Below are 20,621 nucleotides of genomic sequence, written 5' to 3' on the forward strand. Positions count from 1 at the left end.
CTTTTTTTCTACAAAATTAAACAACTGAATGAACATCCTCCGAGGCCGGTGATTCCATAATTATTGCCAGGGGTTGTAAGAAGAAGGATGCTGAGGATGAAGCCACCAGGCAGGAGGAGAAGAAGGAGGACAAAGAGGAGGTTTATGGATGTGCTGAGGGAGGACATGCAGGTGGAAATGGATGATCAGGTGTGGCGCCCCCTAATGGAAACAGCCAAAAAGAAAACGTTCTCTTCCACTCGAGGCCCAAATGTTCATTCATAAGAAACAGTAAAACAAACAAACAAACAAAACATGGGCAAAATTATTCACCATTACGGTTTCTGGCTTTCTGTAGGATTTTAGGAAATTCTCTATGATGCAGTTGTCATAGAAACCATGACACAAGATCAAATAATGCCACTATTTGGTTCAGTGGCCTCGATCTGTAAACTGGATTTGGAAAATCTAATGAATCCTGAAAAACATCCAGAATGACTAAATTGTTTCAACGTGTGTTTATGTTTGATGGAGGAACCAAAGACTTTTCTGCATGGTTTGAATGAAGCATTAACAAGATGTCGTTCACGAGCTGATTCTGATGTTTTCAGCTCCACATTAAATTAAGAACTTATGGTGGTGAAAAGTTACTGGAGGTGACATCATTAAAGCATTTCTGTGAAACTTCTTCTGACAGATTAGAAATTCTGAGACTCCCAAAACCTGCTGGAAAAACACCAAAAAGGGATAAGTTTTGAACATCTCAAAGATGTGAACATTTCACCAGACAATGGGAAAAAACCCAGAAATTATTACTGTATCATCACACAGTAAAATATAAACTTTCTATAACTGTCAAAGGAACATGGTCACATGGTTTATTAAACAATGAGTATAACCCATGTGGTACAATTAATGGAGACTAACACGGTTTGTTTCGGTATGTTTTACAGAATTTAATTGTTTACAAAAGAAATGTTTTCAACATGTCTCACTCAATATTGCAATAATGCATTAAGTGCGAACTTGGAAATAATACTGATCAAATACATTTTGACAACATTTTAAAACGAAGTAATAAAGTTTCTAAGTAATCAACCAAACTCTAGGTGAATAAAATATGTATTTCTCCTTATGTTGTGGAAACACTTGATATTTTTAAGCACATTCATTTTTAACTTTTGCAAAAATTGTCCAAACAGATGAAAGAGCATAAAAGCAAAACATGCATTTAAAAGCCCTGATGTGTGTTATTGCACCTTGTGTCCAATAATAAATCTAATCAGAAGATGTTAAAATCAGTGCAAACAGTGAGCGGTGCATCTTGAGGTCTTTGCATCTAAAATGGCATAAAAAGCTCCAAAATGCCTAAAATGTGCACAGCGGTGTTTTATTCCAACAGCAACTTCTGCTTCAACTCAGCTGTGTTCAGTTTTATTTAACCAGATGCTTATTTCTGGGGTCATTAAATTCAGATCAGCAGAAAAGTTTAAATTATGTCAGTAAATCAAATATAATATGTGAAAATAGTTTTATCAAGGAAATTCTTCTGCCAATTTTTAGAAAACAACACCTGGCGCACATATGAGGAGGTGAAAATTAGGAAATAAATTGTTTGCAGAAAAAAATAAAACAAGATTTGGAGTAAAAACTCCAGGAATAAAGGAAGGAGTAAGGAATCAGCATTCCAGAAGGACAAGATGCAACAGTATTTACAGCCAGAGGTTGAGGAAGTTGTTCGTATTGGATTTTAATAAGTTCTAAGTGAGACTGAAATGTGTCTGTGTGCTCGGTCTGACCTTCCCGGACTCCATGAGCGGCAGACTGTGTGGTGACCCTCGCTCCACCAGGCGGACCCTGAGACACAAAACAGCCAGCATTCATCAAAACCTCAAAATACAAATCTACACACTAACATATCATCGTAAAAACTATTAGCTCATTACTATTCAAAAATTAATGAACAAATTTTTATTAAACTTCACACAAGGACGAACACTATATGTCACATGGAACAGAAATAATTAAAATCTCTCCATAAGTTGTATATTTCCCATTAGGGCAAGACACACAATAGTAAACTGATTTTTGGCTGTTAGCCCATCTTATTTTATTTTATTTATTTATTTATTTTAACCAAAAGTTAAAGGACATGCGCATGGTTTTTTAATGTCCCAGTCTCATGATTGGAAGTCTCTCCGCACATGTGCTAATAATTAGTGCTTACTGATGTATTTTATTCCTCTCACTCTGAGCGTTAGGAGGTGCATTTCCGAAAAACGTCTCACTTGGCAATTCTCGGCATTTTTCCAGTGTGTGACGCATTTATTAAAAATTTATTTTTAATAAATTTATTAAAAACAGAAACATCCCTATGACTGACAGAGGGAAACGAACCTGCTCCGCCCGAAAACGAAACTTCTGAGCTGCCGTTCAAAAATGATGGCTCAGATTTACAGAGAGGAGACGACACACTTCACTCCAAAACTCTTAACTTTTTCAGAGTGTCGGATTTTGGAACCTAAAGTGTGGTGACACGCTGTTTGTGTGGATGCTGGTTTACTGAAGCTGTGGACATGGATGTTGGGACATCTGACAATGTTTTTAACAAACTGCCTGGACAGAGATGGATTTGTTACATTGGAAAAGTCAAAATACATTATTTCCAGGACTTCAGGGACGTTATTTTCCATGCCACAATCGTGAGAGAGGCAGAGCTGCAGCCGGTGATCTCGCGGAGTTTACATTTGGGAAAAAAAAAAAAAAAAAAAAATCAATAACATGACAGTGAGTCTGGCATGTTCAGGATTTTACCCCCTTTTTTTTGTTTTGTGCAAGATTTTTTTTTACTTTGAGAGAGTGTAAATTTGGAGATGGAATGTGTGTATGCATGTGTGCTGCGAAGCTTGCTGTGTGTGTGTGTGTGTGTGTGTGTGTGTGTGTGTGTGTGTGTGTGTGTGTGTGTGTGTGTGTGTGTGTGCTCGTGAGACACTCGTCTTCCCACGGCAACAGATGTATTTTTTTTATTTTATTGATAACAACTCTTGTAATTAATCGTGCACAAAGCTGATCCTCCAGCAGAGATTTTTACTGACAGGCTGCGTTTATGACTCATGGCTGCAGATGCACTGAAGTTTCTTGGAGCCGCAGCTTTGACCGTGACTGCATCAAAATGAACAGTTTTCACTTAAAAATGAGTCATCATTACAGGCCATCACACTTATGTCAACTTTGGAATTAATCTGTGCCTCAGTTCTTAACGTTAAGCCCCTTTCACACTGGCGCAAATGTAGAGCTACGTATTGCGTTATTGTGTTTCATTTAAGTATGCCCAAAATGCATGCATACTCAGCCTTTTTCTGTGTTCGTTGCGTTTGTAGATTTCCTGGCATCTGCATGTGCTTGATTTTTAATGTGTGCAGTCGCGTGTAGCCCTTCCCGCTATTCAAAACCAATTCAAATCTTTTTCAGTTCACTCCTGCTGGCTGTGCAGAACACATTGTTGCGCATGGAAAACAGTATCATGAGGGTTTTACAGTTGAATTACTGCCACATATGTAGCCACAGCTGCTATTTTCTGCCTCTGTGGAAGTGCGCCCTGTTCTCTACTGCACAGCGTGGTGCCTGTCAGAAACAGAGTAATTTAACATTATTTTATTTTATTTATTTATTTTTTGTCTTGGTCATTTTCATTGTGTACAGATGCTGCTGAGTCTGGCTGTGGTAAATTCTGCTGTAAATGAAGCGCTGTGACTCTAAACTTTTAAAGCTCCGGCTGCTCCGATCAGGTCCGCTGATTTGATCAGAGAGAGAGAGAGAGAGAGAGAGAGAGAGAGAGAGAGAGAAAGAGAGCGACAGAGAAAAAGACAGAGCAACAGAGGGAGACAGAGAGAGACAGAAAGAGAGAGACAGAGGGAGAGAGAGACAAAGAAAGAGAGAGACAGAGAGAGCAACAGAGGGAGACAGAGAGAGAGACAGAAAGAGAGAGACAGAGGGGAGAGAGAGACAAAGAAAGAGAGAGACAGAGAGAGCAACAGAGGGAGACAGAGGGAGAGAGAGACAAAGAAAGAGAGAGCAACAGAGGGAGACAGAGGGAGAGAGAGACAAAGAGCAACAGAGGGAGACAGAGAGAGAGACAGAAAGAGAGAGACAGAGGGAGAGAGAGACAAAGAAAGAGAGAGACAGAGAGAGCAACAGAGGGAGACAGAGGGAGAGAGAGACAAAGAAAGAGAGAGACAGAGGGAGAGAGAGACAAAGAGAGAGACAGAGAGAGCAACAGAGGGAGACAGAGGGAGAGAGAGACAAAGAAAGAGAGAGACAGAGAGAGCAACAGAGGGAGACAGAGAGAGAGACAAAGAAAGAGAGAGACAGAGGGAGAGAGAGACAAAGAAAGAGAGAGACAGAGAGAGCGACAGAGGGAGAGAGAGACAAAGAAAGAGAGAGACAGAGAGAGCAACAGAGGGAGAGAGAGACAAAGAAAGAGAGAGACAGAGAGAGCAACAGAGGGAGAGAGAGACAAAGAAAGAGAGAGACAGAGAGCGACAGAGGGAGAGAGAGACAAAGAAAGAGAGAGACAGAGAGAGCGACAGAGGGAGAGAGAGACAAAGAAAGAGAGAGACAGAGAGAGCAACAGAGGGAGAGAGAGACAAAGAAAGAGAGAGACAGAGAGCGACAGAGGGAGAGAGAGACAAAGAAAGAGAGAGACAGAGAGAGCAACAGAGGGAGACAGAGACAAAGAAAGAGAGAGACAGAGGGAGAGAGAGACAAAGAAAGAGAGAGACAGAGAGAGCGACAGAGGGAGAGAGAGAGCAAGCGAGCGACCTGCTGTTTCTGTTCTGTTTCTGGATTTCTGAGTTGAGGTTCGATTCCCTGTTCTGAGCACACAGAGGCGCTGCGGCTGCGTGATCATGTTCTCATGTTCTCAGCTGATTCACTCTGGGTGCACGCACTCAGTTTTTGGATGTGTACAGGAGCGCTGTGTTGCGCAGACCTGCTTAAAACTGCGTACTTTCTGTGTCCAAGTGCTCTACGCTGAAAAAAAACATGTTTAATTTCTTCCATCCTACGTGCGTAACCCTCAACATACTGCTGCGTAAGGAGCAAAAACTCTGCGTAGAGTTGCTAAACTCGGCGTAGACGGTACATCTCAATACACAGCTCTACATTTGTGCCAGTGTGAAAGAGGCTTTAGCAACTACATTCCATTGAAACGCACACTGGGACGCTTTTAGTAGCTACGTCACTTGTCAGAAACACCCGAGTACTCACGAGTACTTTGTTTTCAGACGCCTCCAAAGCTGTTAGCTGTGAATGCCATATAGTTTGAAACCGGCCATGGAAGTGCACAAAGTAATGCCGGTGGATCATCGTTACGAACAGCCTAAATCTTGTTAGGATTTTGGTGCGACATGTCCTTTAACTTCTCAAATGAATAAACTGTTTGGGCTGTTGGACCTGCAGAACCACAGATGAACACAATGAGCAGTAATGTAGATCTACAAACCAAACACGTGCTTTTCATTATCACAAAGAGCAAAAATCATCAAACCAAATGTTTAAAGACCTTAAACTCACCTGTCATGACGCAACGCTCTCATATCCACAAACACGGTCGTGGGGTCGGGACCCGATGTGCCCTGAAGAAACACAACAACACAGTCAACCAGAACATCAGACAAAACCTCGCAGAATCTCCCCCAGCCCGGATGGTAGCGCTGGCATGCTCGTAGCACAGACAGTTTTTGCTTCAATAAATCAATTTAGAACATCAGAAGGTGACGAAAAAGATGCCCAATCAGCTTATGAAAATTAAACAATAAAGAGCAAAGGACCAAAAAGCCTTCATAAACGTGGCGTTTAGAGAGAAGAAATGACATAAAACTAGGCACAACACACGTAAGTCACACCCCAGACCCGTCTAACGGTTTCATGATACAATTCAAATATAATGTATCCAACTTTTAACTCATGTTAATCAGCCACTGCGGAAACAAGAAATTTAAAATAGTTTCTGTTACTATGTCATATTTTCCTACATCACAGACATCCTTTGTGTGTGTGTGTGTTTAAGCCTATACACATTAAGTTGTAGTTCCACATCCTACCAGAAGGTGGAGAAGTCAAACACCGGGTATGACACAGATGTTTCCAAACCAGTTCATTAGTCGACATTCACTTTATAATTTTAAATTATAATTTATATTTATAATTTGTAGAGTGGAATATATATATATATATATATATATATATATATATATATATATATATATATATATATATATATATGTATGTGTAAAAAAGCCAAAAAACCAACGGTATTAAAAGTTTGCTAACATAATTTTTTACACATTGAGGCGCAGTCCATTATCAACTGTACAAAAAAGACCAGCACCAAGTTTAATTAGAAGCTGGAGAATTCCCAGTGGTTCTACTGATCCTAGAATCTGTGTGAGAGTGACATCCTGTCGCAGTTGTGGCGACTGATACGAAGGCCCTGTGCAGAATTTTCCTGTGCTGGATGAGACGCACATTTTTATTGGTTGATATAGTTAATTTTCAGCCAATCAGCACAAACATAATAATCTTCTCCTGCGATGTCGTCTCAAATGGCCGCTCACAGATGACGCAGCGGTAGATAACTGGGTGAATTCTAACATTAACCAATAAAAATGAGCACATTATCGCCACTTCCACAGCTCCACAGTTTGTGATTTCAGGTGTGTTACATTCAGACGATGGCAGTACCTCGCCACCACCACGACGTTATGCAACGTGGCTTGATGTGACTGACGTTGGAGGTCTGATACATTTCTTAGATTTGGGTGAGTAGAAGTTGATGCATAAAACCGTTTCAAGATTCTAGTTCCTGAGATAGTCAATCTATTTTAGGTGATGACCTCCCATTTGACCTTGACCTCAGATCGACAACCTTGGCATGACCTGTTGTGAGAGGATGGTCCCCTGAGATTATCCTCCAAGTCTGACTGAAACTGCTCAATCAAACAACTCATTGGAGCCAGCCTGCCCTCCATCCGGGACTTATACTGGTCCCGGACCAGGAAGCGAGCGGGTAACTTCTCTGCAGACGCCTCACACCCTGGACACACACGGTTTAAACTCCTCCCCTCTGGTCAGCGTTACAGAGCTCTGTACTTCAAAACAACCAGACACAGGAACAGTTTCTCACTAATTCACATACCTCATGGACAACTTAACTTCAATCTCTTTGCTTGTTTCATACATTTTTATTCTATTATTGCATATTTTGTTACTGTGAATTATTCAGTGTTTTAACACTGAAATTATTAATAACACTGAAATTGTTACTTATTATTATAAGTAACAGAAATTATTCAGTGTGTGTGCGTGTGTATATATATATATATATATATATATACACACACACTCAACAAAAATATAAACGCAACACTTTTGGTTTTGCTCCCATTTTGTATGAGATGAACTCAAAGATCTAAAACTTTTTCCACATACACAATATCACCATTTCCCTCAAATATTGTTCACAAACCAGTCTAAATCTGTGATAGTGAGCACTTCTCCTTTGCTGAGATAATCCATCCCACCTCACAGGTGTGCCATATCAAGATGCTGATTACACACCATGATTAGTGCACAGGTGTGCCTTAGACTGCCCACAATAAAAGGCCACTCTGAAAGGTGCAGTTTTGTTTTATTGGGGGGATACCAGTCAGTATCTGGTGTGACCACCATTTGCCTCATGCAGTGCAACACATCTCCTTCGCATAGAGTTGATCAGGTTGTCAATTGTGGCCTGTGGAATGTTGGTCCACTCCTCTTCAATGGCTGTGCGAAGTTGCTGGATATTGGCAGGAACTGGTACACGCTGTCGTATACACCGGTCCAGAGCATCCCCAATATGCTCAATGGGTGATATGTCCGGTGAGTATGCCGGCCATGCAAGAACTGGGACATTTTCAGCTTCCAAGAATTGTGTACAGATCCTTGCAACATGGGGCCGTGCATTATCCTGCTGCAACATGAGGTGATGTTCTTGGATGTATGGCACAACAATGGGCCTCAGGATCTCGTCACGGTATCTCTGTGCATTCAAAATGCCATCAATAAAATGCACCTGTGTTCTTCGTCCATAACAGACGCCTGCCCATACCATAACCCCACCGTCACCATGGGCCACTCGATCCACAACATTGACATCAGAAAACCGCTCACCCACACAACACCACACACGCTGTCTGCCATTTGCCCTGAACAGTGTGAACCGGGATTCATCCGTGAAGAGAATACCTCTCCAACGTGCCAAATGCCAGCGAATGTGAGCATTTGCCCACTCAAGTCGGTTACGACGACGAACTGGAGTCAGGTCAAGATCCCAATGAGGACAACAAGCATGCAGATGAGCTTCCCTGAGACAGTTTCTGACAGTTTGTGCAGAAATTCTTTGGTTATGCAAACCGATTGTTTCAGCAGCTGTCCGAGTGGCTGGTCTCAGACGATCTTGGAGGTGAACATGCTGGATGTGGAGGTCCTGGGCTGGTGTGGTTACACGTGGTCTGCGGTTGTGAGGCCAGTTGGATGTACTGCCAAATTCTCTGAAACGCCTTTGGAGACGGCTTATGGTAGAGAGATGAACATTCAATATACGAGCAACAGCTCTGGTTGACATTCCTGCTGTCAGCATGCCAACTGCACGCTCCCTCAAATCTATGCGACATCTGTGGCATTGTGCTGTGTGATAAAACTGCACCTTTCAGAGTGGCCTTTTATTGTGGGCAGTCTAAGGCACACCTGTGCACTAATCATGGTGTCTAATCAGCATCCTGATATGGCACACCTGTGAGGTGGGATGGATTATCTCAGCAAAGGAGAAGTGCTCACTATCACAGATTTAGACTGGTTTGTGAACAATATTTGAGGGAAATGGTGATATTGTGTATGTGGAAAAAGTTTTAGATCTTTGAGTTCATCTCATACAAAATGGGAGCAAAACCAAAAGTGTTGCGTTTATATTTTTGTTGCGTGTATATATATATATATATATATATATATATATAGGAAAATAAGTATTTGAACACCCTGCGATTTTGCAAGTTCACCCACTTAGAAATCATGGAGGGGTCTGAAATTTTCATCTTAGGTGCATGTCCACTGTGAGAGACAAAAAAATCCAGAAATCACAATGTCTGATTTTTTTAAATAATTTATTTGTATGTTACTGCTGCAAATAAGTATTTGAACACCTGTGAAAATCAATGTTACTATTTGGTACAGTAGCCTTTGTTTGCAATTACAGAGGTCAAACGTTTCCTGTAGTTTTTCACCAGGTTTTCACACACTGCAGCAGGGATTTTGGTCCACTCCTCCATACAGATCTTCTCTAGATCAGCCAGGTTTGGAGTTTCAGCTCCCTCCAAAGATTTTCTATTGAGTTGAGGTCTGGAGACTGGCCAGGCCACTCCAGGACCTTGAAATGCTTCTTATGGAGCCCCTCCTTAGTTGCCCTGGCTGTGTGTTTGGGGTCATTGTCATGCTGGAAGACCCAGCCATGACCCATCTTCAGTGCTCTTACTGGGGGAAGGAGGTTGTTTTCCAAAATCTCGCAATACATGACCCCATCCGTCCTCCCTTCAATACGGTGCAGTTGTCCTGTCCCCTTTACAGAAGAGCACCCCCAGAGTATGATGTTTCCACCCCCATGCTTCACTGTTGGGATGCTTTTCTTGGGATTGTTCTCATCCTCTAAACATGGTAAGTGGAGTTGATTCCAAAAAGCTCTATTCTGGTCTCATCTGACCACATGACCTTCTCTCATGCCTCCTCTGGATCATCCAGATGGTCACTGGTGAACTTCAAACAGGCCTGGACATGTGCTGGCTTGAGCAGGGGGACCTTGCTGCCCTGCAGGACTTTAAACCATGACAGCATCATGTGTTACTAATGTAATCTTTGTGACTGTGGTCCCAGCTCTCTTCAGGCCATTGACCAGGTCCTCCTGTGAGCTTTCTCAGAATCATCCTTACCCCACAAAGTGAGATCTTGCATGGAATCCCAGACCGAGGGAGACTGACAGTCATCTTGTGTTTCTTCCACTTTCTAATAAATAATCATAACAGTTGTTGTCTTCTACCAAGCTGCTTGCCTGTTGTCCTGTAGTCCATCCCAGCCTTGTGCAGGTCTACAGTTTTGTCCCTGGTGTTCTTAGACAGTTCTTTGGTCTTGGCTATGGTGGACAGGTTGGAGTGTGATTGATTGTGTGAACAGGTGTTTTTTATACAGGTAACAAGTTCAAACAGGTGCAATTAATACAGGTAACGAGTGCAGAATAAGAGGGCTTCTTAAAGAAAAATTAACAGGTCTGTGTGAGCCAGAATTCTTGCTGGTTGGTAGGTGATCAAATACTTATTTGCAGCAGTAACATACAAATAAATTATTAAAAAAAATCAGACATTGTGATTTCTGGATTTTTTTGTCTCTCACAGTGGACATGCACCTAAGATGAAAATTTCAGACCCCTCCATGATTTCTAAGTGGGAGAACTTGCAAAATCGCAGGGTGTTCAAATACTTATCTTCTTCACTGTATATATATATATATATATATATATATATATATATATATATATACACGAGGTCTGTCCATAAAGTATCGTACCTTTTTATTTTTTTCAAAAACTATATGGATTTCATTCATATGTTTTTACGTCAGACATGCTTGAACCCTCGTGCGCATGCGTGAGTTTTTCCACGCCTGTCGGTGACGTCATTCGCCTGTGAGCACGCCTTGTGGAAGGAGTGGTCCCGCCCCCTCGTCGGATTTTCATTGTCTGGAAATGGCGGAATGAAAAGGACTTTTTTTCCATCAGAATTTTTTCAGAAGCTGTTAGAGACTGGCACCTGGAAACCATTCGAAAAATTTATCTGGCTTTCAGTGAAAATTTTACGGGCTTCACAGAGAATAAGGACTTTAACTACAGGTTTAAGGACCCCTTTAAAGGACGGTCGGTGCGCCGCGCTGCGAGCTGCGACGACGCGGCACAAACCACTGGATCATTTCTAAGCTGATGGCTCTGTGGATACGAGACCGTCGTGTGCTCTTTCTCTGGTTATCACAAGACCTGGACATCAGCCATTTTCCGGCAGATTTCACTTTTAACAAGAGATTTTGTCACGGAAAGCCGCGCGGAGGCTTCGCGCGTCACGACCGATTCGCTGATGAAGCGAGACAAAGGAACACCTCCGTTTCGGCGTGTTAGAGGACAAGTTGGGACATGTCCAGCTCTCCACAAGTTCTTTTATACTCACTCGACTGGTAAGCACTGAAAGCCGAGATAGACATGTCCCAACTTGTCCTCTAACACTCCGAAACGGAGGTGTTCCTTTGTCTCGCCAGATAAAGCCAGATAAATTTTTTCGCCAGATAAAGCCAGATAAATTTTTCGAATGGTTTCCAGGTGCCAGTCTCTAACAGCTTCTGAAAAAATTCTGATGGAAAAAAAGTCCTTTTCATTCCACCATTTCCAGACAATGAAAATCCGACGAGGGGGCGGGACCACTCCTTCCACAAGGCGTGCTCACAGGTGAATGACGTCACCGACAGGCGTGGAAAAACTCACGCATGCGCATGAGGGTTCAAGCATGTCTGACGTAAAAACATATGAATGAAATCCATATAGTTTTCAAAAAAATAAAAAGGTACGATACTTTATGGACAGACCTCGTATATACACTCAACAAAAATATAAACGCAACACTTTTGGTTTTGCTCCCATTTTGTATGAGATGAACTCAGAGATCTAAAACTTTTTCCACATACACAATATCACCATTTCCCTCAAATATTGTTCACAAATCAGTCTAAATCTGTGATAGTGAGCACTTCTCCTTTGCTGAGATAATCCATCCCACCTCACAGGTGTGCCATACCAAGATGCTGATTAGACACCATGATTAGTGCACAGGTGTGCCTTAGACTGTCCACAATAAAAGGCCACTCTGAAAGGTGCAGTTCTGTTTTATTGGGGGGGGGATACCAGTCAGTATCTGGTGTGACCACCATTTGCCTCATGCACTGCAACACATCTCCTTTGCATAGAGTGGATCAGGTTGTCAATTGTGGCCTGTGGAATGTTGGTCCACTCCTCTTCAATGGCTGTGCGAAGTTGCTGGATATTGGCAGGAACTGGTACACGCTGTCGTATACGCCGGTCCAGAGCATCCCAAACATGCTCAATGGGTGACATGTCCGGTGAGTATGCCGGCCATGCAAGAACTGGGACATTTTCAGCTTCCAAGAATTGTGTACAGATCCTTGCAACATGGGGCCGTGCATTATATTGCTGCAACATGAGGTGATGTTCTTGGATGTATGGCACAACAATGGGCCTCAGGATCTCGTCACGGTATCTCTGTGCATTCAAAATGCCATCAATAAAATGCACCTGTGTTCTTCGTCCATAACAGACGCCTGCCCATACCATAACCCCACTGCCACCATGGGCCACTCGATCCACAACATTGACATCAGAAAACCGCTCACCCACACGACGCCACACACGCTGTCTGCAATCTGCCCTGGACAGTGTGAACCGGGATTCATCTGTGAAGAGAACACCTATCGAACGTGCCAAACGCCAGCGAATGTGAGCATATGCCCACTCAAGTCGGTTACGACGACGAACTGGAGTCAGGTTGAGATCCCGATGAGGACAACAAGCATGCAGATGAGCTTCCCTGAGACGGTTTCTGACAGTTTGTGCAGAAATTCTTTGGTTATGCAAACTGATTGTTTCAGCAGCTGTCCGAGTGGCTGGTGTCAGACGATCTTGGAGGTGAACATGCTGGATGTGGAGGTCCTGGGCTGGTGTGGTTACACGTTGTCTGCGGTTGTGAGGCTGGTTGGATGTACTGCCAAATTCACTGAAACGCCTTTGGAGATGGCTTATGGTAGAGAAATGAACATTCAATACACGAGCAACAGCTCTGGTTGACATTCCTGCTGTCAGCATGCCAATTGCACGCTCCCTCAAATCTTGCGATATCTGTGGCATTGTGCTGTGTGATAAAACTGCACCTTTCAGAGTGGCCTTTTATTGTGGGCAGTCTAAGGCACACCTGTGCACTAATCATGGTGTCTAATCAGCATCTTGATATGGCACACCTGTGAGGTGGGATGGATTATCTCAGCAAAGGAGAAGTGCTCACTATCACAGATTTAGACTGATTTGTGAACAATATTTGAGGGAAATGGTGATATTGTGTATGTGGAAAAAGTTTTAGATCTTTGAGTTCATCTCATACAAAATGGGAGCAAAACCAAAAGTGTTGCGTTTATATTTTTGTTGAGTGTATGTATATATATATATATATATAATATGTACATACACACACACACACACACACACTGTACAGAGAGAGCGCAGCTTAAGCCAAAGACAAATTCCTTGTATGCTGGGGATACTTGCTGAATAAAAAACTACTCTGATTCAGATTCTCTTTGCATTTTGAAGATACCACCACAGACAGACAGATGAGGCGAATGATAACGTTTTTATGGGCGTTGAGGCTAGTGACCACGTTTTTATGGGAGGCGAGTGACCACGTTTTTATTGGTGGCGAGGCTAGTGACCAGGTTTGCATTGGCGGCGAGGCTAGTGACCACGTTTTTATGGGTGGAGAGGCGAATGACCACATTTTTATGTGATGCGAGGCCAGTGACCACCTTTTTGTGGGCGTTGAGGCGGGTGACCACGTTTTGATGTGAGGCGAGGCTAGTGACCTTGTTTTGATTGGCGTTGAGGCTAGTGACTGGGTTTTCATTGGCAGTGAGGCTAGTGATCACGTTTTCATGGAAGGCGGGGCTAGTGATCAAGTTTTTATGGAAGGCAAGGCTAGTGACCACGTTTTTATGGGCGGTGGGGCTAGTGACCTTGTTTTTATTGGCGGCAAGGTTAGTGAACACGTTTTTATGGGAGGTGAGGCTACTAACCACGTTTTTATAGGCGTTGAGGCTAGTGACAGCGTTTTTATGGGAGGCGAAGCTAGTGGCCGCATTTTTATGGGCATTCAGGCTAGAGACCACATTTTTATGGGCAGTGAGGCTAGTGATCACATTTTTATGGGCGGCGAGGCTAGTGACCGCGTTTTTATTGGTGTTGTGGCTAGTGATCACGTTTTTTATTGGAGGTGCGGCTAGTGACCGCGTTTTTATGGGCGGCGAGGCTAGTGACCGCGTTTTTATGGGCAGTGAGGCCAGTGACCACGTTTTTATGGGCAATGAGGCTAGTGACTGTGTTTTCATTGGCGGTGAGGCTAGTGACCGCATTTTCATTGGCGGTGAGGCTATTGACCGCATTTTCATTGGCGGTGAGGCTATTGACCGCATTTTCATTGGCGGTGAGGCCAGTGATCGCGTTTTATTGGCGTTGTGGCAAGTGACCAAGTTTTTATTGGAGGCGAGGCTAGTGACCACATTTTTATGGGCGGCAAAGGCTAGCGACCACTTTTTTAATTGGTGGTGAGGCGAGTGACCACTTTTTTATGTGAGGCGAGGCTAGTGACCACGTTTTTATCTGTGGCGAGGCTAGTGACCTTGTTTTTGTTGGCATTGAGGCCAATGACCACGTTTTTAACGGGAGGCGAGACTAGCTTAAAAAAAACTGACGTTACTGAACTTTGTGTTTCAGAATCACTCAAGAAAACTTCGTAATCACTTTGGATGATGACATCACGCAGAATTCCAGGCTGACAGCCTCTCGTCTCCTCCCACCCACAAAATAACTGATCTGGTTATGATGTTGGTTCCTCTACCTGGTCCAAAAGCTACCCAAGCCTGTGAGGCTTCAACAGCAAACAAGGCAGAAACAAAACCAAAACCAAGTGTAATTCATATGGGTGAGGTTATGCAAAAAAAAAAAAACAACAGAGGGAGGAGAGAATATGTCAAAATTCTGAAATTAAACATTCAGAAGAGAGATTTATTCAAATATTAGTTTGTCATTTCCAGCCACGATTTAATATTCTGCTGAAATATTCAAGTCATGTGACACGCAATCGTTAAGCACTTTACAAAAACAGACTTTAAACAAAATAATTCAGAGCTGGTGAATCACGAAACGATTCTCAGGATTCAATTTTAATTAAGATCTGAAATAAAATGTTCAGTGTCATCTTTTTAATGAAACCTGAACATAAATTGGAATTATGCAAAACAAACTCAAAGTTTTATTTCATTTATTCAGTGAGAATTTTAAATTGAACATTACACACCACCTGTCCCAAAATGAAGGGAAAGTGTGAAGTGATCAGGCAAAGGAAAAGTATTGGGGTTGGGCATAAGGGCCCAAGAGGGCACCGGAGTGTGGTGGCCAAGCGGTCAGTGTGTTTACTTCCAAAACACAAGGTTCCTGGTTCAAACCCTTGCACCCACTATCTATCTACATTTACGTGGAGTTGTGTCAGAAGGGCATCCAGTGTAAATCCTGTGCCAAATCAAAACGCAAGTCTGTACTGGATCAGCTGTGCTGACACCGCGCAAAGAGAGGGAAACTGACAGAACTTATGGTACTTATTGTCTTGTCCACAAACAAAAACAGGTAGCGTGACCAGGAATCGAACCAAAGCCTACATACTGATACACCTCCTTATGCCACTAAGATATTAAATCTTTCCACCAATGTTAATAAAATGTGTGGAAAAGGGTAATGTGGGTAGTAACCAGGGTTCTAGCTAGAACCATTTTAGTGCCAGGTAAATTGCGTGATCGCGACTCACGGCCAGGGGTCCGGGGGCTCCCGGCAGGGGTCAAGGGGGCAGAGCCCCCTGAAGCTATAGGGTTTTATACCTCGAAAGCATTATTGGCAAGCCCTACTTTAACTAATTTTGAGTGATTTTAGATGCACTGAAAGAAAGAATAACAGAGGAAAAAAATGACATTTATGTTACAATATTTATAATACCAAAGTTATTTTTTAAATGTTTCTGTCAAAGTCTAAGTTAATAACAGAAATAATGTTGAAAAGGTTAAAAACACATTAATATTTGATGGGCGTATAGTATTTGCTCTCTTCTTCAAAAATAACACACTGTACCCTTTAATCCTGTGAGTTTTTCTGTCATGACAGTTTTTGTTCAACATGTTTGAGTGGGATAGCATTACTTAAAAACAAACAAACAAACAAAAAAAACCCAATATAACCTCTAATTGTCAGTTTTTCACTCTCCTAATTTGCACGAGCTGCTTCTCACACAGGTTGTTCATTACAGCAACAACCATAAACATCTATCTCATAGAAAATCTTAAAGTTAGCATCTGAACTCAAGCCCCCCCCCCCCCCCCCCCCCCAGCCCCCTGGCCTCCTCTCTCCACTGTTTTCAGTTGTTGTAGGAGCGTTTCCTCACACCCCAGATTTGTGGCACTGAGTCACTTTAGATGCACTTCTGATTTCCTTGCCCAGACTCATCTCTTTCTCTCTGTGCACTGTCAGGCTGCTCAGCGTTGTCGTCCTCAATGCTTTCGTGGTCTGTTGTATTTATTCCACTGCTTTGTCTTTGCCTTTGACCCACTAACAATTTTATTTTTGTAGTTTAAAAATAAAATATAAATGAGGTGCATGAAGTTTTTACATCCTCTTCAGTAGCCCAATATTGGAGGTGCATTTAAACTGTGCTCACATGTTTAGCCTGCGCTTACAGCCCTACGCTTTGTTCACATGAGTCAGAGAAGATTGTGCTTTCCTTCTCAAACTATGTTATAACTGCATATTCAGCAGTTCAATTTTTAAATATCTCAGAGAGAAACCCCTGATTAAGTAGGACTTTCCACTTCTGGCCTAAAAAAGATGTGCCCCCCTCAGAGCAATGCAAGGCCCCCCTGCAGATCTGTATCTGGCATCAGGACTGGTCAGTGGTGGGCACAGATAACCAAAAAATTAACTTTGATAACAGATAATCAGATAACTGAAAAGTTATCTTCGATAAAGATAAAACAATAACCCACCCAAAAATGTATCGGAAGTTACAGATAACCGATAAATTCCAATATTATCTCTGGCACATTTACAACTACTAGTAAAACAAATTGAATAGCTTCTAGTAATATTAAAAATAACAACAGACCCAAACAATGAGACCACACTATTTTCTTTCAACATTCTGCCCCTACTGGAAGCTCTTGTTTACTACAGCGCTCCCAGCACAGAGGCACCCCGAGAGCAGCCATAAAGCCAGCTCTCTATCAATTACAACGCTCCGGTCAGGCGGAGGTCTTGAAAAATAAAGTCATGCTGAGTTATGGTTTTGATTTATAAATAACATTAATACCGATAGATTGTACAAAGTTAAAATATAACATTTATCTTTTAATGTTGAATAATGCACTAATTCTGAGGTTTTGTAACAAAGACAGATCTCAAAGGATTCTGGGTAAAAGTGCCTCTGCTAAACACTGATTGGTTCAGTCATTCATTATGTAAACCAACACGTTAATGTGACGTCTGTCGTGTGTTGGTGCTTAACGATAAATGTGCTTTTGTAAAATATTCCATTTTTTTATTTGTAAAAACAGGCATTTTTACGGAGCCCTGGAAGTGTCATCGCAAAATGTTTTGCATGTGGAGAGAATGTGTGCACATTTTATGATGTTGTAAAACGTGCTTTACACTGTGCGAGATGATTTTTCATGCAGGAATTTTTTGGACCAAGTTTCAGGTTAATCGTGCATCCTGCATCGTGTAGTGTACATGGAGTATCAAGCTGCGGTCAACATCTGACGACCACCTCCTGATCGCCAATTGTATGGTCGAATGAGAATCAAACCTGTTTGATATATTATTATGGTCGGCGGCTGTCGTGAGGGTTTCCTGCTGCTGAAAAGCTACAAGCATCCAAACGCTTGCACTGTGCCTGTGCAAACACTGCAGAGCTGGCTTGTAATGTTATTATTATTATTATTATTATTATTTTGCTGTTGTTTTGTTTTGTTTTTAAACTTCATTTGTAAATAAAAAAAAAAAAGCCATTTGCAAAGCCAAAAAGTTGATTTGACAATCATCTGATATAACTGGGGTCAAAATAAATAGAACACTGCCATCTACTGGTTCCCAGACGCTTAGTACTTAGAGTGAATACTGCCATGAACACTACTGGCCAGTAGATGGCAGTAGAGGTCTTGAAAACAAAATTCCAGATAATCCATGTCTGCTACATTAAAATGCGTGGAATTTAACAAATGCAAATACAAAACCGTCTATAAACGCAGAGAATATATTCAAGAGCGTTTTAGGCACTAGAGTTTAATGCTGTTGTCCGTGGAGCCTGAACAGAGTGTCTGAAATGCATTTGTCCTGTCATGACGTACTGAGATTACATCATCGTACCCATAATGCACTGCGGGGCACAGCATGTGCTCACAAAACCTTAAAAATTAGCACATTACTTTAAAACTAAAACATATATCTGATATTTTTACTTTATAAAACTTCAGACATGACAGTAATTTTAAATAACTTGTCCAAAATTAGTTTGGTAAAAATTTGAACCATAAGTTAAAAATGTATGCCTCTGGATGACTTAGGTGATATTGCCTGCATATCGGTATGGTGTTAAAGGGAATGTTTTTTTTTTTTGGCCATTTCTCCTTTGTCTGCAGAGGATTGAGACGCTTTTCATACAAGCAGTTCTCTTCTGTTTGCAGAGGTTATAACTGTGCGTCTGTTACAAAACTTTTAACAGGTGGGTGCTGAACTGATTTTAATTTTTAAAAATGCTTGTCGCTGTTCAGCTTTGTTTACTTTATCGGTTTAAAAGTTATCAGACAAAAATTAATCGGAAGATAATTGGTCCGATAATGGTTTTTAAAGTTATCTAAAAAGATAATACGATAATGAAAACATTATCTTCGATAATTATCTGTTATCGGATTATCGGAAGTGTGCCCACCACTGGGACTGGTTGAGGTCAAGAAAGACCAAACTTCTTGCACGTCAGTGGGTTTCCAAAACTGCTCTGCTGAGGCCACCCATAGGTCATTTATTAGGATGGAGGTCAAGGTAATTGGGGTTAAAGGTCAAATTTCCATCTTTGTTACTTATTAAGAAATTCTCTCCTAAACAATGTGGCTGCCTCCTTATTGATGCTACACTGAGCCATCTACTACAGCCCATAGCTTCATGTCTAATAAAAAAATAAATAAACTCAATAATCAGAATAATGCATTGAAGTCTGAAGCTATTACATAAACTGTGACACCAACAGGAATTTTTTTTGATGAGTGAAAATCTGAGATGCAAATTGGCCTCTTTAAACCGCACACTCTCAGATGATGTAGTTATGTTAAATATGGAAATATTCACCATAAATAAAACACCTTTTATCAGGGTTTAAAGTACGTTAGTATTTTCTGTCTGCTTTACAGACTTTGTGTTAATATTAATCAGTTCATCTGATTCAGGCTAAAATTTTCTCCTGTTTGGTTCTTCACAAGAGGTTTTTATTCACAAACAAAGAGAATAAATTTTACTCTCACTTAACCGACAACCGACCAAACACGGCTGCAGTAAAAGTGCAACTCTGCAACAGTATCTCCAGCAAAAAAAGTCACAACAACAAAAACAATACGTCCTCCAGCTGTGAAAGAAAGAAAACAGGCGGTGTGACGGACCTGCAGGCAGATGGCCAGGTTGACTCTGCAACCAAAGGAGGTGCTGACGGCCCGCGGGTGGAGTCCCAGGTCTTTGAAGAGTTTGGAAAAGGACTGTGTCAGACCGATCCTTGGACGCTCCTCCGCCACAACCACGCAGGTCCGGACCCGAGACAAGTCCAACCCTCGAGACTGACGGACACAGGAACACCGTTTAGCAGGTATGTTGAAGAGTTAAAGTTAGGAACCAATTTTTTTGAAATCCAAGAAACAAAATAATATGTTGAAAGAACCAATTAAAAAATTCCAGCAGTTAATTATAAATTTATTCCATTGAACGTAGGACACATTTGATCAGTTTCTGATGAAGTTAAAGTAAATGCACACACACTAAATAAATGGGGAGGGGGGGATTCCATCTTTAGCAGGTGTAGTTTTTAACACTTCAGAGTGTAGAATGTTGAAGGTGCTGTGAGCAGTGTTGCCACAGTAACTTTGAAAAGTTACTTTATACAGTTACTTCATTAGCAGCTGCAGACAACTCGGCAGCTGCTGAAGGTAACTAATAAAGTAACTAGCAATCGAACTTGGTTATTTTTAAGATTGAATACTCAGAAAAGTCACTATTAGTTACTTTGCTGATTAACTAGTTACCTTATTAGTTACCTTCAGCAGCTGCCGACAAGTTGTCCGCAGCTGCTAATGAAGTAACTGTATAAAGTAACTTTTCAAAGTACCGTATTTTCCGGACTATAAGTCGCACTTTTTTACATGTTTTGGCCGGGGGTGCGACCTATACTCCGGTGCGACTTATAAATGAAAAATATACCGGTAGGATCTCAATTAATTTACTGTAACAAAACAATTTTACGTGACAGAGTCGATCTATGTTTTAAAATGGCCACCAGAAAAGGAAATGCAATGCATCATGGACACTGTAGTATGGCGGCCGTCCTATAAGTCACGCTGGTCGCGATAACCAATCAGAGAACAGAACGTTGGACGCGTAT

General features: G+C 41.7%; 1 protein-coding gene across 2 annotated transcripts in view; it reads right to left on the bottom strand.

Annotated features, from left to right (window-relative positions):
• Positions 1–20,621, bottom strand: part of LOC117522697 (disco-interacting protein 2 homolog C) — a 427,709-nt gene that overhangs the window by 21,367 nt on the left and 385,721 nt on the right. For both annotated transcript variants that reach the window (XM_034184153.1, XM_034184154.1), the window contains exons 31-33: positions 19,633–19,803; positions 5,554–5,615; positions 1,779–1,836 (exon numbers count right to left, since the gene is read on the bottom strand). In XM_034184153.1, the coding sequence (XP_034040044.1) occupies positions 1,779–1,836; positions 5,554–5,615; positions 19,633–19,803 (291 nt within the window). The remainder of the gene's footprint in view (positions 1–1,778; positions 1,837–5,553; positions 5,616–19,632; positions 19,804–20,621) is intronic.

This window comes from Thalassophryne amazonica, chromosome 12, assembly GCF_902500255.1.
Source record: "Thalassophryne amazonica chromosome 12, fThaAma1.1, whole genome shotgun sequence".
Taxonomy (NCBI): Eukaryota; Metazoa; Chordata; class Actinopteri; order Batrachoidiformes; family Batrachoididae; genus Thalassophryne; species Thalassophryne amazonica.